The sequence below is a fragment of the Thunnus thynnus genome, chromosome 2 (assembly GCF_963924715.1).
Source record: "Thunnus thynnus chromosome 2, fThuThy2.1, whole genome shotgun sequence".
Taxonomy (NCBI): Eukaryota; Metazoa; Chordata; class Actinopteri; order Scombriformes; family Scombridae; genus Thunnus; species Thunnus thynnus.
In genome coordinates this window covers 27360250-27381006 of record NC_089518.1, presented here as the reverse complement: position 1 = coordinate 27381006, position 20757 = coordinate 27360250, and the positions used below count along the sequence as shown (strand labels likewise).

The 20757-nt window shown below is 37.2% G+C and overlaps 1 protein-coding gene across 1 annotated transcript; it reads left to right on the top strand.

Annotated features, from left to right (window-relative positions):
* Positions 1-3312: 3312 nt before the first annotated feature.
* Positions 3313-19711, top strand: cep78 (centrosomal protein 78). Its single transcript, XM_067613628.1, has 16 exons — positions 3313-3580; positions 4824-5087; positions 5260-5435; positions 5907-5979; positions 6103-6206; positions 6402-6576; positions 6680-6793; positions 7170-7234; positions 7386-7485; positions 8608-8725; positions 9034-9076; positions 9286-9441; positions 9581-9658; positions 11553-11734; positions 13127-13295; positions 16399-19711. The coding sequence occupies exons 2-16, from the start codon at positions 4826-4828 to the stop codon at positions 17020-17022; spliced, it is 2439 nt and encodes an 812-aa protein (XP_067469729.1). The 5' UTR covers positions 3313-3580; positions 4824-4825; the 3' UTR covers positions 17023-19711.
* Positions 19712-20757: the final 1046 nt, after the last annotated feature.

Here is a 20757-nt window from a genome sequence, read left to right as displayed (position 1 = left end):
TGACAAGAAAAAAATATTTCAATGTTCATTTGGGCACCTGGCTATTGTTTTAAGACAGACTTGAAAAATTGTGAATCTATCCTTTAAAGAACCAGTGTGTGGGATTTAGTGGCATCTAGTGGTGATGTTGTAGATTGCAACCAAATGAATACACCTCCCCTCACCCTCCAAGTGTGTAGAAGAACCTACGGTGGCTGCAAAACTTGTGAAAAATGTGAAAAGCCCTCTTTACAGTCAATGTTTGGTTTGTCAGTTCTGGGCTACTGTAGAAACATGGCGGTGCAACATGGTGGCCTCTGTGGAAAAGGACCCACTCACTTCCTATGTAGATATAAAAGGCTCATTCTAAGGTTACGCAAACACAACAGTTCTTATTTTCAGGGGATTATACACTAATTAAAACATACTCATGAATATTATATTCCATTTCTGCCAAGTTCGTTCCACTAAATACCACTAAATCTTACACATTGGTCCTTTAACGTGCTTTGAACTAGCAACAATTATGACATAAAGGTTTTGTAACCTTTCAATGCAAACTCAATGTATAACAATATATTCAACATTGTTTTATTGTTGTCAGTTGACTGTTTTGCTTCCTTATAATTATGTCTGGTACACAAGGGGCATCAAGTTTATATTAACCAAAGAATTACAGAATTTTTAAATTACAGCAGTGGAAGTGGTTCAAATCATCAATCATCATTTTCTGTTTTCAGGCCTCTTATGGTATGCAAAATTACATATGAAATTATCAAACTTTTATGAAAGACAAACTGTATTTCACTGATTCATTTTGATTTTTTTTTTTTTTTTTTTGTATGACAGACATATTCATTTGGAAAACAGAAATGTACATTGTAATAAACTGCTATAAAAATATAGCCAAATTCTAAGAGTAAGGTACTATTATTCCTAAATCAATAAAATACTGTAAATTTTGGTGCCTTTTTGAGCCAAAACCAGGAACAGACATTAACAATAGACTACTGTAAGATTTGACGGTAACTTACAGTATTTTCATTTTTGCCATCGCAGTAACAAACCAAAAGGTCAGTAACATCTTACTCAGAAAATAGAATAACATCTGTGCATCTGGTTACCCAGTTAGTGACTATGTTTAATTTTTGCTAACATTAAGTTGGTATAATCCTAGCTAGCACTTGGCAGACACGAGAGCATTTTCAGGTAGTGTTCTTCAGCAGTGGGATGTTTAAATTATCAGTATCTAAACAGTATTTTCAATGCTGCTTGTAAGTCTAGTTTAAAGATTATTTTTGGATGAATGTTTTCTCTTGAACTACACATCAGTGAATGCTAACGTCAGATTGGCCTGGTCTATACCTACACCTTGTTTATCCTACATGAATTTCAAAATTAATAATAGCCTAAAAAATAAAGCATATTACAAGTGAAATTGATTCAAATATGTAAACAAGTCGGTTAAGATATGTTAGCTGCTGAGTCCCAAAAGACAGAGTGGTCATATTGGTTATCTTAGCGCAACCCAAGTGTGTTTTTAGGCTGTAGCTATTGCTGCAAATGTATTGTAGTTTGTTGCCAAGCTGTACTAAAGTGTGGAACATGATAGATGATTTCCAGGTATTGTTGTTTACTCGTACAAGTGCCACATATTGTTTTCAGGGATTTCATTGTGATTATTCCTCAGAGGGGAACAGAGGCCAGCCAGGGAAATCAATTCCTAACAATACAAACAAACTCTTCACCCCTCTTCTGAAGAACTTGCAACAGCAGTTTCTGTTTACACTCAAGACAAAGTTTTGATGGCAGCTCAGGAAATTACAAGTAACAGGTTTACATGTGAAATGGCATGAATTTTGAGAATGATCTTTTCAAACACACATACTTGAATATACTTGGCATATTTGAAAGCTTTTGAATGAATATTCAGTTCCATAAAGCTGTCACTTGTCTCATCCTCTTGCATGCTAGATGGTAAGGATTATGAGTTTTTAAATGTACCATTAAATATCATTAAGATTGAAGACACATTGTTATTTACAGTCTGCAATTTATAGATGTTCTTATTAATATGAATAAGAAGGAAACTTTTCAGTTGTTTACTGTAACATTTACAATAAGAAACTTAAAGTAGATTACAATAGCAACACAGTGAAAACACAGTATATTACTGCAGGCCTAGCTACAGTATCAAACTGTAAACCTCACATTCCACAGCAGAAAACTATAATAACTTTACAGTAATTAACTGTTAAAGTAAATTACTGTAGTGACACTGTAAAAAAACAACAATGGTAAGATACTGGCAACTACAGCTGCCAGTAGCTTACTGTAATTTTACAGGGAAACAAGAACAGGCTGAGGCATGAGACAGATAAGAATTTATTTAAAATGAAAGAAATTAAATTAAATAATGAACTAAAGAAATTAATTTCAAAAGCAAATCTGAGCCACCAGTGGTGGAAGAAGTACTCTTGAGTACCTGAGTAAAAGTAGCAATACCACAATGAAAAAATTACAAGTAAAAGCAAAATGTACTTAAAGTGTCAAAAGTAAAAGTACTCATTATGGAAAATTGCCCCATTTTGAGTTATATTTACCATACAAGTATAGAGGCTATAATATCTAAATATTAAAACTGATTAATTGATGTGTACATGTAAGCAGCATTTTTATATTGTCAAGGTAGAGCTAATTTTAACACCTTATACTGTTGAATAGTCTTATCTATAACAATGCACGTATAACAAATTGATCATATGTTTTACATATAAAATAGTGATCTGAAAAGTAACTAGTAACCAGAGCTGTGAAATAAATGTAATGGAGTAGAAAGTACAATATTTCCCTCTGAAATGCGTGCAAGTATAAAGTAGCATACATGGAAATACTCAAGTGAAGTATATGTACTTCAAAATTGTACTTAAGTACAGAACTTGAGTAAATTTACTTAGTTACTTTCAAACACTGTGAGACACATATATGGGTTGTGCATTGTGAAAATATTTGTGTGAGTATGTACTGTATTGTGCAGAAATTATGAGTCCATGTCCAGTAGAGCATTAGTACATGATATGAATGTAGTACATGTTATAAATAATGAGGATGATGGAGTAATAGCTATATCATAAGGATATGATTCTACTGAAGGCTGTTGTAATCTGGCCCCCTATTTTTTGGTCCTTTTTAAGATACTGTATTTATCCATCAAATTAATTATAAGTAATGCACTGTTCATGAATACATTTCTGTGATTTTAAATACTATATATAGACTCACACATGACGATAGACCACTGTGTGGATAGACAGTCTTCGTAGCAGATAGTGGATTTACTCTACTCAAAGCCCGCTATGATATCAGGTAATTGCATCCATGTCTCCGCTGCGATAGGTGGCGGCAAGCCCAGTTGGAGTCACAGAGAACACGGTGTGTGGAAGAGAAGAAGGCAAGTCGAGCCTTCGCTGGGACAACAGCGCCACTTTTGAGCGCTCACACCCTCAACAACAATAACACACCGCAGAAGTTGTCAGACAGTGATCAAAGGATACCTAGAGAGCAGTGCCACGACGATAAAGTCTTCAATCAGATGTTGAAGGTATATTATATTCACTGAGGTACATTAAGTGTGCTGTAATACTGCATGAAAGTGCAGCTTGATACATGACCGTTAACTCCTGTGACTCCCCCCCTCACTACCAACGGTTGCTAGGAGCTTAGCTAGCTTGCTAACGCCGCTGGCTGAACAACAGCTAACGATGGACTGCGTCTGTCTCTCCCACGTAGTTTCTATTCAGTGCCAGCCGACTAAACTCTTTTAAGGTTTTAAGTAATTTTAAGTAAGGCTACTGTAAGGTTTAGCGTCCAGGTGCCAGGTGAGTTAAGTTACTGCCAGTCGAGTAGCAGTAGTGGAAGAAGTATTCAGATTCTTTAACTTAATTAAGTAAAAGTAGCAATGCAGCAATGTAAAAATACTTAATTACAAGTAACGTTAAAAGTCCTGCATGAAAAATCCTACTTAAGTAAAAGTAGCAACATGTACTCACAATAGTAAAGTAAAAGTACCCATTTCGTCCCTCTCACTGATATATGATTGTAACGTTATATTGCATCATTAGATTATTAATACTGGAGCATCAATGTGTAAGCAGCATGTTATTGTTGTAGCTGCTGGAGGTGGAGCTAGTTTTATCTTCTTCATATACAGTTAGCTAGTTTAGCTCAGTGGTTCCCAACCTAGGTATCGGGGCCCTCCAAAGGGTCACCAGATAAATCTGAGGGGTCATGAGAGTTTTCTGATTCTGAACTTTTTCTCTAATCTTTGATTTTTGGTTAAATATTGGATCATTTGAACATTTATTGACTTTCAACCATGTGAGAAGTTTAGAGGGAAAAATCACTATTTGGTGGAGCTGTTAACAACTCATATACATCTGATATCTGACCCCGACTACAAACTGCTCTTTGTAAGACGCCAAAAGCCAGAAAGGTTGGAAACCACTGGTTTAATCCATGTGTTGAATTTTAAAAACTTGTTATATTATCCATTCTGTCAAATCTTCATCTGAAAACTAACTCAAGCTGTCAAGTAAATGTAGTGGAGTAGAAAGTACAGTTTTACCTCTGAAATGTAGTGGAGTGGAAGTATAAAATAGCATAAAATGGAAATACTCAGGAAATGGTAATACAAGTACCTCCAAATTGTACTTAATGTACTTAGTTACTTTCCACCACTGTAGAGTAGAGACACTCTTGTGCTCATAGTCCTATGCATTGCATATTAATTTGCATAATTAGAGCACTGAATGACTTATATGTTTGTATATATGTTCCTTGCTCAGAGATGGTCCAGGACAGTGCTCAGATGCGGCGGCGGGGTGCCCACGACTTCATGGCATGCTATGACTTTGCTTGTGCCAGACAGGAATCAGTCCCTCTCCCCGCTGTCAAAATGAACCTTGACAAAGAGATGTTGGATTTTAATGCAGACAGGGTCAAACTGACAGACTGGCCACCCATTCTCAACTCTATCTCCATCAACAAACACCTGCACCACATTGCAATAAGTAGTACATACCAAGCTAGCCTTGGTTCTGGAGATGCAGGTAAGGCAGAAAACAAACCGGGTACATCAAATGACAGAGAGGAAATTAGAAAAAAAGTTTATCTCCTCTTTATTTACCTATGATATTGAAACATGTACAAGGAAAGCTTAATTAAAACTGTGAATGACTAACCAATCTTGCAAATAAACATCAATCATATCACCAATTTCAGATAGAAGGTACTATAAATCTAGCTTAAGGAAGAAGATCCCAGCCATCCGCTCTAAGGACATGACATTTAAGTTGTGCAAGGCCCTGAGAGAGTGTCTGACAGTTTCTCCCAACCTCAAGACTCTGCAGCTTAATGGACTTCCACTGAGAGAAAGGGACCTCATCACCTTGACAAAGGTAAAAACAGACTGAGATGGCAGGAGATGGCATTGCTTTCCACTTTATTGTGTCCTGCCCACTCATTATTTTCTCTTTTCATTTTTTTTAATAAAGGGTACATTTTGATAATTGAAAACAGGTGAAAATGGGATTTAAAACATTCAAAAAATCCTAATGAATATTTTTTTTTAAATACCATTGCCTTTGCAAACTGTGAATTTGAATTTACTCCTCACTTTTCTCTTCACTCTCTGTTACTGGAAGCAAATTCTGAGCTGTAAGTGTTGCAAAAAACCTTGTACTGTAAACTACAATGAACACTGTCCTCTTGGAGCAGGAAACATCATTTTTGGATATGCTGAGACATAAAATCTGGGTGAAAATGGATTCAAACAGCTGCTCTCTCTGTTTAATAAAATTTTATATTTAGCTATATTTTTCAGTTTTGTTAAAAACTGAAAATGATTAGCTATATGTGTTCCATTTCAGGGTTTGGCAAAAAGTTTTTCCTTGGAAAACTTATCCTTGGCGAACTGTCCAATCACTGATGAGGGCTTAGAGGGTATGTTTATACACATTTTTTTTATATCATGCAGCAAGACATCAGTTTGCTTCAATTTGCTCAGTAAGATTTTACTCTATATGAGCTTCTTGTCTTTTTAACTGCCATTTTTATATTTTTCAGTCATTTTCCAAAGTGTTAAGTACTCTACAAGCATCAGGACAGTAGATTTTACAGGATGCAGTCTCACGTGGAGAGGGGCAGAGCACATGGCCAACATCATCAAGGTGTAATATCTCATTTCAAGACTTTACTGCTGGCATAATATTTTTTAATGTGTTGTTGATTGTCTCCATCTAGTGGTATGTATTTAAACATTAATTGCAAACTCCGATCCTATTTTGAAGAATACATGAATAAAAAAAAACACATTTCATCTTTGTATAATATTGTAATAATTAATGCAATTAATTTCTTTTCAGCATCAGGGAATGCAGAGGCATGGTACCGCATGGGCAGAGTCTCTGAGGTATCGACAACCACAATTTGAGGGAATGGCAGGTCTCCGCCGCGTCACCCTGAACCGTAACACTTTGATTGGGGACAGAGGTGCTGCTGCTCTTGCAAATGAACTGGCAGAGGACCTTTGGGTTAAAGGTTAGTAGGTAGAAATATAATGAGACAAAGACTAGAGTTTGTGTTTGTTTTGTAGGAATTTTGCTTAGTTTGTTTATTTCTTTTTTTGTGGCTTGTTGAACAGCTGTGGACCTGCAGAAGTGTGGTCTTTCCAATGAAGGGTCTCGTCGTTTGCTGGAAGCCTTGAAAACAAATTCTACTCTCTGTGTACTGGATATCCGTAGTAACCCATTAGTTGGTAAGAAGCAACCACAACCAAACTCATAACTTTTTAAAATATTTTTTCACACTGAATAGGTTGTAACAAACATTGTAGCCTCCAGAGACAGCTAGCACAATTTTGTTTTAGCTGTGTCCCAATTGCATACTCATTCTAATCAGATTTTGAGTATGTAGTGCTTACATACTGGAAAAATTACTACACATTCATACTATAATTGCTCTGTTACATGGCACACTTCAAAATGCATGTGGAGCATCTGTTCACAAGTGATATTAAAGTCATAACAAATTGTAGATGGTGGTGCAGCAGCTCCAGAAACATCTTTTAAAATGAAAACATAAATCTCTGGAAAATCATTTCTATGCTAAATGTTTTTTTTTTCCCTTTATAGACAAGGTCCTAATTAAAACAATATTAGAGAAAGTACTGATGAATGCTGATGGACAGTCACCAGAGGTGAGTGTCCGGAGCTAATGTCGTCATTCAAAGTCTAAGAAAAATATTATTCTAAATGAATGAGTGGGGTATTTGCATGCAGGTTTCATATTTAATACGAAGCTGTACCCATGTTTTTAATGGCCTGTATCTTCCTTATGATGTACTGCAGTACTGCTGGATCAAGCCTGATGCCGCAGAGCCACAGAAAGCTTCTGGTCCTAAGAGGCAACCACTTCTCAGTACAGTCAAAGGAAAAGCTTTAAGGATAGGTATTTGTATACATTTGTATTGTCTCTCACAATGCTACATTTACTATAGGCACCTCTCTGTGATTTCATACAGTTATGGTCCTTGTATCCTTAGTCAGACAAAACATACCACAAATATTTGTGGTACAAACTCTAAAAGCCTATGATTAATAAATGAATAAATAAATACATAAATTGATAAATAAATATGATCAAGGATCACAACAATGGCAATCTCAGCACTTTATCTGGTTTATGAGAAGATTTAGTATTGTGGCTATAAGCTGATTAAAAATATTCACTTTTCCACACTAACATAAACTGTTTAAGTTGTTAATATCACACAATTTCAGACTTGTCGCTCATATATTTAGTTTAGCACCCCAAACCTTGCAGTCAAATCTGTTGACAGCCCGTAAACTGCCAATAATGGAAATACACAGGAAAAAGTTGGAAAGTCTCCAGCCTATGCAGGAGTGAATCTCTTTGAGATGGCATCTCTTATTTCATGCTCATATAACTTATTTCTGACTTCTCACCTTTTGGCTTTTAAGTCGTTTGGAGAAATGGTAAGGATTTAATTCATCCTGTCCTCCCTTTGTTACTCCAGACAGTTTGAAATGGTCTTGAATGTAAGGGCTTGATATTCGTCAGGCATCTTTAATAACATATTTAAAATGTTTTCAGGCAATGCGTAACATTTATTTTTGACAAAAAATCCTGTATATCTGTATATGCCTGACGACACCAAAGCCAAGTCTTTCTTATACCCCCTTTTTTGTTACCTTGTGGTTACTATCACAAGCAAAAGACTAAGTGCCATTAAGTGTCTAAGTGTCTTTATTCTCTCGTGCATGTGATATTTAGAACCTGCTTTTTTAGATGCAAAGCACCTCATGTATAGGCACTGAATAGCACTCCCTTATAACCCATAATTCATGCAACTGTCCTCCAATTACCATTACGAGGAATGACAATATCTATGCATGACAAAGAATAAGGCTTTGCATACATGTTACCGTGTATCGCTGTTCAACAACAGAGAGCTTGATCAGCATTGCTTCAAGAGAAAAACCTCCCTGTAGCTTAAAGCTCATTCTTCTTTGATTGTCAGTTCTTGAAATTGCTCTCTTTCTGGTGCAGCCCCTCGAAAAGGAACCTCTTCTGCAGGGCGGAGCTCAGGTGTTGCTCAGCATCAGAAGCCCTATTCCCGTAGCAGATATGTGCCATGGCGTGCTGCTGCGCGTGCTGGACGTCAGAGGTAAGTAGATTGTAGCTTAATCAATTTAGTTAAAAAAGTTGATACAGTATTCCATTTGTAAAATAGATCATCACTATGCAGCTTGCCCAGTGTATACAGCCTTTTGGCTACGTGCTATGGTGTATCAACAATTATAGTACTGCTATCCATATTATCATATCATCCTGTAAGTGCATCTATAGGCCACAACAGATCCTGGAATGGCATCAAGACTAAATCTGAGGCATTGAGACAAAATTCAATACCATGTCCAACTATCATGCCATTTAGTGACACTAAGACTAACATGTTGGATGCTTTTGTTGCAGAGGTCTGCCTCCCGGAGTTACCGTGATAGACCAAAGCTTTCAGGTAAGGGTTCTTTTGTTTATGCATAGAGTATTAGTGTAAAAAAGACAGCAGCATTATCTGGGTGAAGTATGTATTTGGTTTGTTTATGGATTTGCCAATGACTGTCTGCAGTAGAATCAGAATTCTCAGATCCCTGACAAGAACAGTAAAATTGTGCTAAAAAATGTTAAATGAAAACACTATTTGTCTCTTTTATCTGATTCCATTAGGGTGCAGCTACTGTGAAGATTACTGTGGAGTCAGATTCAGAGGGAGAGGAGGAGGAGGAGGAAGAAGAAGGAGAAGTGGTGGTAGAAGTGGAGCAGCAACCATCTTCTCTCGATCACCAGGACAGGATCACTGGACGGCAGTTTGAACGTATGCAGGTCAGTCATATCAGGGCCAAACTGGAACTTCAATATTTTGTTTTTTCCTCAATGGCAAAGTTCGGAACTAAATCAGTTTCCGCTGTAGCAAGTCAATCCTTTCTGTGTGTTTGTGTGTGTTCTTGTGCACGCCCTGCAGATGGAGCTAAAGGAGTGTCGCCTGAGGCTGGCAGAGGAGCGCAGAGCCAGACTGAAAGCGGAGTCTCGACTCATAGAGGTCATGATACTTTATATTTAACTTAATCTGTTTCTGTCTGCTGCAAACTGTCGATACAGCATAACAGCTTTAAAAATACATGGTGATTTAAATTTGACTTTTAAGACATCAGCAGGGCTCGACATTAACTTTTTGAGGCACTTGTCCTTCAAACAAGGAAATTTATCTTTCACTTGTCCAGGTACAAAAGTCAGTTGTCTGGGTAAAAATGACAATAATTTACTTTTTTCATTTTGTTTGCGAATGCAGAATTCAGATGAACAAACAGTTGAAAGCATCCAAACAGTGTCAACATATAAATGATTCAATTTATGAATTTTATAAAAGCCGTTACTTCCCTGTTAACGATCTTTTCATTTGTCAAGTCTGTTTCAATATGAGCTCTATAAATCAATCATTGGTCATCCTTCTGACGTTTAATAATGATGATTGACAGTGTTTATACTAGGATTTTTTCAGGGGGGTTGGAAGGCCCCCTGAAACTTGTAGTTTTGTCGCAGGGCGGGCGTGTCATGGATACGGATACGTGGTGTCAACAGTGTTGTCATAGACGCATCTGACTTCTGGGGAATTAATTTGTTCAAATTTACAACAGTTTGACTTACAGATGAATCAGTCAGATTTATGATGAATCAACATTTTGTGTTTCCAAGTAAAGTGTGTCAATTTTAGTGCTGTGTTTATAACAGTGGTTGAGGTCAACAACCTTTTAACAGCTTAAGAAATCATGTTAAGAGAGCTGCTACATAGTATTACTAGCTTTTATAGCAGGTTTTAATCTTGTGGTTTGACTTTTGTTTGGTAGGATGTCCTTTAGTTTACATTTGGATAACAGATGATGCTTTTAAAAATATTTACCAGAACAGTAATTTATCTAGATACAGGTGGAAGTCAGACCTTACCAGTTTTTTCCTCACTTCTGTCTCCTCTCTCCTAATTCCTGAAAATGTAAAAAGCCTTTCTTTTTAAAAGTCTGACAGAGCATGAAGCAAAACTTTAAAACTTTAACTTTAACTTGTATGGTGTTAATTGTGGACAAACAACACACAGTGGTAATGCATCAGCAGTCAAACTATCAAGCTACATTAATGTTACTGTAATGTAAAGCAGCAGCACTGGACAGTTAATACAACACTAATTTAAAAACTTCACTTAGCTTCACTGAAGAGCTTTTGTAGTAACAACAGAAACTGTGCTAGGAAGCCAGTCTGAGGCAACAGCTGTGAAGTCATGGAAAGTTTGCGTAAATGCTATTTCTGAATTTGAAAGGTGGCTAAACAGCATTTACATGCATTTAGCCTCCACTATAGACCTGATTACTGAACACCATATACAATCTCTGCAACACACATATGAACACATGCAAGCCTAATGCATCCCGCTATCCTGCTAGTACAAGTCACATTTGTTTTTGTTTCTTTCAGGAAGGGCGGCAGGTCAGGCAATGTTAGGGGTAACACCACGTGAAGACACACATTGTTTTAAAATTGTTTGTTTGTTTATGACTTTTAACTTGTCTGTTAGGGAAAGTAAATTTCTCTTCCACTTGCCCTACAAGAAAATCCACTTGTCCCGGATAAGCGGACAAGCCTTAATGTCGAACCCTGATGATGCAAGTATAGTGTGTTTAAAAATGTTTGAAAATATGCATTATTCTATTAAATATCAAGATAAAATTCTATTAAAAAGATTAAATTTTCATTTTGGCACATAACTACTCACAAGCATCAATACCTTTCCTGTTGTCTAAGTCATCGCAATATCGTCTTAAGAAGAACGCTTGGCTCAGTGGTCTAATATTTCACGATTATTTATTTGCTTTTTTAAGTTAACAGATCGGAAACTGGCTTCAAGATTAACTTTTATTTTGTCTTTTTTTCTTATTTCTATTCAGTATGAGTTGGAAAATGCCCGTCTTCGTGACAACAACCTCTCCCTGTCAGAGGCGCTTGCAGCCACTGGCTCTGCATCAGCACCACCTGCTCTCAGTGCTCTTGAAGATGAGGCAGTTCTGGAGAGCATTGAAAGCTCATTCACCAAGTTCCATGCTTTTCTGGATCTGCTCAAGGATGCTGGGTAGGTTGTCTAAAAATAAGCCAGGATTTTCATTCTGTGTCTCTGGCCATTGAAGTGTAAACAAAGGTCAACTGTAAATCTTTCCATCTGATGGTCAATGAGATGTTGGAAACTCCTCTTTGTAAATTGGCTTTGTTAGATTGTGTTACATTTCTGTTTCGTTCTGAGTTAGGGTTAGGGTTGGGTTGGGTTGCTCAAGGATGCTGGGTACGTTGTCTAAAAATAAGCCAGGGTAACAGTTTGTTCTTGGCACCAGTTTGGTTCTGGGTACTTTCGGTTTCATTCTGTGTCTCTGGCCACTGAAGTGTAAACAAAGGTCAACTGTAAATCTTTCCATCTGATGGTCAAGATGTTGGAAACTCCTCTTTGTAAATTGGCTTTGTTAGATTGTGTTAGATTTCTGTTTCGTTCTGAGTTAGGGTTAGGGTTGGGTTTCCCGTTATTTATTCAAGTCTGCTTGTTTTCGTCCTGTTGACCCATTGCTTGGTAACCTTGTACTGAGGACAGTTCAAAAGAGTTTCATTCTGACAGGATGAGTTTCAGTGTGACAGAACCACCAATTTGCTTTTGATATGCCGTTGTTTTATTTATTTGTGTTTTTATTTTATTTCTTTTATTGTTTCCTTAATTTATATTCAAGGACCATTAAAGGGTGCTGAGCTGTTGTGAAAGTAGGGCCATTAGGTGCAATCGAAACGTTCTTGAACATGGGTTTTGTCTAACTGCTATCATTTTGAACTTGCATCAATGTTGTAAAGCTTCATTTAATGACATTCTGCAATGACGAAACCAAAGCCTTTTTCACTCTGACCGGTTTTGGGATTTTTTTGATGAAAGTGGACCCACCTTTTAGCAGCTCACTCCTTCTCCATGTTCAACACTATTTTATCTTTTTAGTCAGTGGAAAGAGTCAAACCAGCATCCTTGCAGTGTTCATCTGTACTCTGTTGCACTTCTTTTTCCACTGTTGACTGACATGATGTTGAAGGAGGCAAGGTTGCTTCTTATCCTTATTTACCCACATACACGGTCCATATTATAGAAAATCATTAGATTAGTAAAATATTGCTTTATAATACTGGTGTATAACCGTATGAAAAAGCCATAAGCACTAGACTGTATTCACCCCACATCCAGAGACACCTGTTGCTATGGATGCTGATTACCATTGCAACTAATATCATTTAATTACATATTCAAGTTACTTCATCTCCATGGATGTGTTACCTAAGTGGCATTTTATTTACATTTGCGTTGGAAAGGGGAACTTGTATGTAATACAGTATTAGTTAAAGTTCACCATTTCAATATCTCAATTTCGGTGTACATTTCAGTAGTGCATGAAATGTCAACCCTACTTAAGTTTTCATGGATTTCTTTTCTGTTTTATAGCCTAGGTCAGCTAGCTTCGATGGCTGGAATTGACAAGTCAGATTTCCACTCTCTGGGAAGACCACAGCTCTCGTCTACAATAGGACCATATCCGGATGATGCAGCATCCCTGGCTAGAAGTGGAGGAGATTATCGGGGTGTTCAGGGAAAGACTGATGCTTCGTCTTTGGTAAGGATTTGCAAAGCAATATTTGGGAAATGTTTGCAAATGGCAGGTGTTATGTGAATATGTTAAATGTTTGCCTGTAGTTTGTAGCATGGTAGCTGTAAAACATAGGAGCACTGAGTCAATGTCATGTGATCAAATTATAAAATATTTGCTATAAACTACCCACCAGTCATCAAATTAGCAATATCTCAACCAACTACAGCAATAAGATGTAATTTACATATGAAAGCATCAGTAATAGCTAATAATCCACTAATGTATATAATGAATACATACATACCGTTTTCCATAACAAATACTTTTACTTTTCATAAATAGTATTTTCAACTACTACTTATAATAATAATAATGATCATAATAATAACTTTATTTGTATAGCACCTTTCATACAAAAATGCAGCTCAAACTGCTTTACAACAAAAGAAATTACACGCACCAAGTGCTTTACATGTTAAGGACATAAAAGAACATAAAAGCATGTAAAAAAAAAAACTTGATGTAACATAAGATGGAAAATAAAATAAAAATAAAACTTGATAAAGTGAAACAAACACGTAGAATGCATACTGAATAATAGTCAAAGAATAAAATATGATAAGTTAAAGCATAGAATACGTAGAATGTGTAAAATATAACATTTTAAAAGAAGCGCAGTAGAGCATAAGTGCAAAGCTGACTGGGCACTAAACAGTGCAGCAGAGAGCAAGTGCAAAGCTATTTAAATTCTCGGGTAAAGAGACAGGTTTTAAGCTTTCTTTTGAAAGTATCTAGTGAGCTGGCTGCCCTGATATCTATCGGCAGTGTATTCCATAGTTTGGGGGCGTAATTGACAAAAGCTGTGTCACATATCTTCTTTCGACTGTTGGTGGGAATCTCAGATAAACCAGCAGCAGATGATCACAGTGTTCCTGAGGGCAAGTAGCTAACATGGGATTTGGCAATATAGCTTGGTCCTTCCCCGTTTAGGGCTTTGTATATAAGGAGGAGGACCTTAAAATCAACTCTAAATGTTACAGGAAGCCAGTCCAGAGCAGCTAAAAATGGACTAATGTGCTCTCTCTTTTTGGTTCTGGTTAATAGCCAAGCAAGAGCATTGTAGTAGTCTAGTTGGCTTGAGATGAAGGCATGAATTAATTTCTCAGCATCTTTTTGATTTATAAATGGTTGTGCTTTTGCTATGTGTCTAAGGTGAAAAAATTATGTTTTCATCACCTTGTTGATGTGTGAACTGAGGCTTAAATCTGATTCTAAGATAACACCAAGACTTGTGACCTCAGATTTAATCCAGGGAGTTAATTTCCTCAGATTATGAAATAGCATTTCTCTTTTTGTTTTGAGATTTTAAGAAATTGTTGCTCATCCATTTATTTATTGCGACTAGATAGTTGATGATGGAGTTAATAGCTGCAACATCATTTGGTTCTGCGGATATGTACAATTGTGTATCATCGGCATAACTATGGAAACATTATGCTCTCTGATAATGTCACGAAGTGGCAGCATGTACAGCGAGAATAATAATAGACCAAGTCAGCTCCCTTGTGCAACCCCATCGCAGGTTTCATAATTCTCAGACACATGATCTCCAAGGCTGGCATAAAACTTTCTCCCTTTGTTTGTTTGTTTTGAACCATTGTTTTTAACCCACAGTAGGAAAAACTAACCCACTTTTCAAGATTATTGATTAGGATATCATGGTAAATCGTGTCAAGCGCTGCATTTAGGTCTAAAAGAATAAGAATTGAAACCTTAATCTCATCATAGTTCAGTCTGAGGTTGCTGATTATCTTGGTGAGCGCAGTTTCAGTGCTGTGGTATGTTATTTGGACTGAAACTATCTTTTCAAGTATCTTCCCGATGAAGGGAAGGTCGGATATCTGTCTGTAGTTAGTCAGTGCATTACCATTTAGGTTTGGTTTCTATGATAAAGGTTTCACAACAGTTGTTTTGAAGGCATCTGGGAAGATGTCTGTTCTAAGAGATGTATTCATAATGTTCAGGACATGACTTGAGACACTGTTAAACACCCACTTAAAAAATGCAGTAGGTACAGGATCAATGCATGAGGTGGAGGAGTTACACTCAGTGACAGTTTTGGAAAGCTCACTCAATGTGATACATATAAATCTTCCCATGGTTACATCACAGCGTTTGCTGAGATCATCTGTGTTTACACCAGCAACAATACTGGTTCTAATTGAGGTTATTTTGTTGTTGAAAAACAGTGCGAGTTCCTCACACTTTGCTGTTGGAAGACTGGAGGGGTGGGGGCAGTGTTGAGCAGCTGGTCAATAGTGGAGAACAGTACTCTAGAGTTCCCAGCGTTCTCTGTAATGATTTTAGAGAATTACTCCTTTCTTGCCACGCATATAGCTTTGTTGTAGGCAGTTGTTGCTTCTTTGTATATATCACTGTGAACTGTGAGTTTAGTTTTCCTCCATTTTCTCTCAGCTGCTCTACAGTTTCTCTTGATCTCATTTACACTATTATTGTTTAACAATGGGGAGATTCTGTTGGTCGACCTCTTTTCGACTTTTAGTGGAGCGACAGTGTTTAACACAAATGACAGTGCACCATTGAGATTTTCTGCCATGTCATTTAGAGAGCAGTCTGTGTGGCTTCAATGATCAGTTAATTTAGCTTCAGCTTTGTCACCCAAAAGCCTCTTTTGAACTGCAAGTTCCCTTTTAGTTCTAGTTAAGGTTATCTCGGCATCAAAGAGTACACAATGATGGTGAGAGAGAGGTTATTCAGTTACTGAAACATTGTCGTTTTTTATCCCAGTTGTTATCACTAATTCTAGAGTATTGCCATGCTGGTGAGTCAAATCAATTATATGCTGAGTTAGTGCAAAACTGTTTAGGAGCTTATGTACTTCTGCTTAAGTGAAATTATAAGTTCAGGCCTTTTTGCTTGTAATGGAGTATTTTTACAGTCTAGTATTGCTACTTTTACTTGAGTAAAGGATCTGAAAACTTCTTACACCACTGGTGATGCTTCTAAATGTTTCTCATCCATTGGCTGTAACATTAATAACTTGATCCTTTCACAATTTGTCTGTTACTCAGATTACCTCATCAATCCTCTATTTTCTGTCTTTTAGGTAACTAGTGTCCTGCCTGCTCGCCCAGGTGGCCTTGCTGACACCACCACTCTTAGATCTCCATCCTCTGTCAGGGAGTCTGTGCATGAAGATAGGCTGCTAGATGTGACCTTCAATCCAGCCACTGGACCTGCAGTAGACCCTGGAGTCGGAGCAGAGCAGGAACCAGGTCATTTTTCAATACCTGATACCGAGCGTGACTCGGGCTCTGAGCGCAGTTTTCGTAGCCAAAAATCCTTTGACAGGGTTTCCCTGGGTAAGACTTTTCAGACTCAACCAAGCCACCTCAAAAGCAACAACAACTCTTACCGCAGCAATTCCCGTCATAGCAACGGTTCCCATGGATATAGCTTCAACAACAGCTATGCTCACAGTGATGCTTCACACAGTAACGGGTCTCATGGTGGATTGTCCGTAAGGTCAAGTGTGAGTGACATTATAAGTGACAAGGCAGAGTCTGTGGCATCAGCGGGATCAATGAACAGGGGATTGGGGAGGCTTGTGACCGTGGGTCAGTCGGGTTCAGAAGGGTCACAGGGGAAAGCCTATCCTGGGAGGCAGACTCTGAAGCAGATCAGATCTCTGGGCAGTCTGGGAGGACAGTCAGATAATGAATCCTTCTGACCAGCTGACCAGAGACATATGAGAAGTCTCTCGGTGTCTGTTCGCATTGCCTTTCCCTTAACGTAATTTCAGTTAGTTTGTTGTTCCGTTTACGGAATGACATGAGCCATAAATGGATGCATTATTTTGTACCTCTTTTTTAAAGGATAGATTTATTTTAAAATCTTTGGAAGATATAAAACCAGAACCCTCATGTCTTCAATCTTAGTTTTTTTAATTTTAGGGAAAAGCATGAGAAGTGTATTAAAAGGCTTGTAACATTTAAGCCAAAGCAGAGGTGCTGTAAAGTTGAAGGTCCTATGAAATTTAAATTTCAGTTTCCACTTTCAGACATATATGCCAAAAAGAATGCAATACAATACTGTATATATTTTTTGTATTTAAAGGTACCAATTTCTTGTTAAAAAAAAAAGAAAGAAAAGGGAGTTTTTACTGATAAGATTTGCACTTGGAGGGTTGAGTAAGAGTTTTATTGGGTAAAGTGTGATAGTAGATATTTGAGTGGCCAAGCCGACCCAGCCTAAATCAAGTTTCAGTCCAAATCCTCAAATCAAGGTTGTCCAGATGTAATCCTGTTTCAAGTGGCAGTGCATCAAACCTCTGAAGAAAAATACAATCTCAGAGCCATTTAATGGGACCTTTCATTGCTTGTTTCATATGTAATGTTACTCTATTTATGTTTTTTATACAACATTTTCACTTGTAAAAGTAAATGCTAATGTAGAGTGTTTGTTAGATATTTCATCTGACTTTTTTTTTTTTTTACAAGATCTTAAATGCTGTTGAATTTGACAATTTTTGTTTTTAGAACAGCCTGGATTGCTCTAAATTGGATACTTTCTAATAAACTGAATAATAGTTTCACCCTGTGTTTCTCAACTTGTAAATGTTGAGTTCAAAAAGTTGACTAATGCAACTCCAATGTCAGAAATGTTTGGACTGCATTATCATTTCAGTTGGTGAAATTGTGCCAGGATACCTTTTGGACCTGTGTGTACTAGCCTCTAGAATCAGCAGCTTTTTGTAGGACCCTAAATCTGTTTTTCTTCTTGTTGATGTTCTTTTTGGTGCTGTGTGCCAAATCAATGGGACCAAAGTATGATTTTTGTGAGTTAGAGTAGGACATAGTGTTCTGTTGGAGTATGCATGTTTTCCATTACAATTGAATCCCAGACACAAGTGAAAGCCAAGAGGACAGCTCTCTACAGTGGTGACAAGAAGGCCATATGTGCTCTCATTTATGAGTAATCAGATGTTTTTAGTCCTCTTGACGTCATCTCTGACACCTGTTTTGCAAATATCTTTTATTTTATTTTATTTCTTGGAAGTATTACAAAAATAGCCTCAGATAGAAATGCTTTGATGATTATGAAAAACTTGGGAAGGTAAAGTATGTGTGAAATGGGAAGAACAAGAATTACTTTAGAAGTGCAAACAGTTTCTTAGCTGTTGTTTGTGCATGTGAGCGCACATCAGCCAGGGTTGGACTGTATGGTCCATGGACAATGTGTGACAGCTGCTGGTGATATTTGAGGGCATCATGATATGAAACACTGGTTTATTCACAGTCGCTTAAGCAAGCTGGGACCTGACCTTGACTGTAGCAGTTATGGGTTTTTTTGAGTTTAGATATTAAAACATTTGGATACCATAAATTCAGTTTAAAGTGCTATTCTCAAATTTTGTAGTATAGTTTAACTCATCGCAGTATAATAATAATTAATAAAGGGATAATGCTTTTTATACATGTATTCAATTTAAAGCGAGATATGTATTTTTTTGAAATAAAAATAGCACTCTCACCCTGTTACAGATGAAAAATCCATTAATCAGCAAACAGATGTACTCTTTCTCAATTCAGTACACTCAGAGGTTTTGCTGCTGCAGCCTCACTTGGTCGGGTATGACTAATAGCTAATGGTGGTCAATGTTAGCTGATGTTAGCACACTTTATATCTTTATCTTGCTTATTATTATTTTTTACTTCATAACTTCTCTTGTGATACTGTTGTGATACTGTGATACAGTGTTTTAGTGTTTACCAGTAAAGGAGTTGCACAGTCATGCTTTAAATTGTGGTTGCTCCTGTGCTACTTACAGCAATAAGAACAGAATAAGAGAAAATGTAAATTCAATATGAAAGTGGAACATAAAAAATATTCACTGTCAAAACAGAACTTAAGAGTGATAAGAAAGGAGGAAACCCAGCCCAGTGACAATATCATCTGAGTGCCTCTCTGAGGTGTGGTGCTATTAACATTTTTCCAGTCTCACAGCATTTAGGAAATATTGAGGTGATGCTTCAATTTCCCAACTTCCTGTGTGATGAATGACTCAGACACTTGTGAAGGTCAGTCAGTTCAGTTTAGTTTTTACGGGTGAACTGACCCTTTAATATTAAAGTTGGATTGATTCATCATTTTAGAAAGAAACACAAATGGAAATATTTGAAAAATTGAATTATATTGTATTATGTTGAATTATGTGAATAGATTGTTAATAATAGTAGAAAATGAAAAGCTAAAAGGTCCTGAAGTTAAAGAGCAAAGGCTTTATCACTCATGTAATAAAACAATGGGCCGTCATGCCAAACATGTTGATAATGCAGCGCATGTACTGTTTGCTGTATGAACAAGTGTTGCACTATCAATGTCCTGAGACCACTTTGATAAGTAAATTATCAAAGCTCTTCCGCTTCTTTCGGTGATTCTACAACAACAGGCTTATTGTTATCATTACAGGACACAGTCTCAAACTCTACTTTGCACTTTCAATCCGAGCACGGCCAGAACAAAGTAAAAGGTTAGGGGGAAAAAGTGTGAAAATTGCAGTCATGTTTTACGATCTCTACTGTAACTAAAGCTGTTCTACAGATATGGAGACTACTGTAGTGGTGTTAACAGAGAGGGGTGTGTTAGTGGTGAAGAGGGAACGATAAGAAAAAACTAAGTTGGAGACAGTGTGACAAAACTGACAAAAACAAAAGAAACACCACATGAAAACTGACGCAGTTCCAACTATTTCAGGGGGGGAAAAAAATCAAGCAAACTATTGTTGCGCCTTCTTCTATCTGGGCCAGCAAGAAATACCACCAAGGTCAAAATTTACACTGACAAAATGATATTTCTTTCTCTTTGCATACTTTTTGTGCAAAGTGATTTACAGTTAGTGAATTCAAACTCCATATGAGTTACATATCAGGATGAGACAATGAAATGGAAAAAAATCTAGGAACCACCACATGGAAAACAACACAAAAATGCAACTTGAGAAGGATCATACACAGTACAGGCGAGTTATATTAGTGATATGAATACTGTGAGTATTTAATAGAGGTCTGGCTACATCTGATCTGTATGAGAGTCCCAATGGCGCCAAATGATTAGGGCAGTGAACTGCATGGACATTGGTCAAAAATGTGCAAATAATTAAAAGGATAAGATCACTCACAGATGAAAATTGTATTTGCTCATGGCAGTTGTATCACTGGAAACATAAAATTGAGCAACTGACTAAATATTTCTAAGCCAGGGGGCAACCCTTGTAAGCTGGTGCAAGATGGTTTATGAGTTTCAGATCACTCTATGATACATGAAGACAAAAAAGTAGTTCATCTAGCAGAGCACCAATGATGCTGCTTTCTTACATACATTTTAGGGCCTGTCACTCCCCATTTTGACAAAGATGGCAGCACTATGTCCCTTTAGAGTCCGCCGTTCCAAAGTCTCATACATA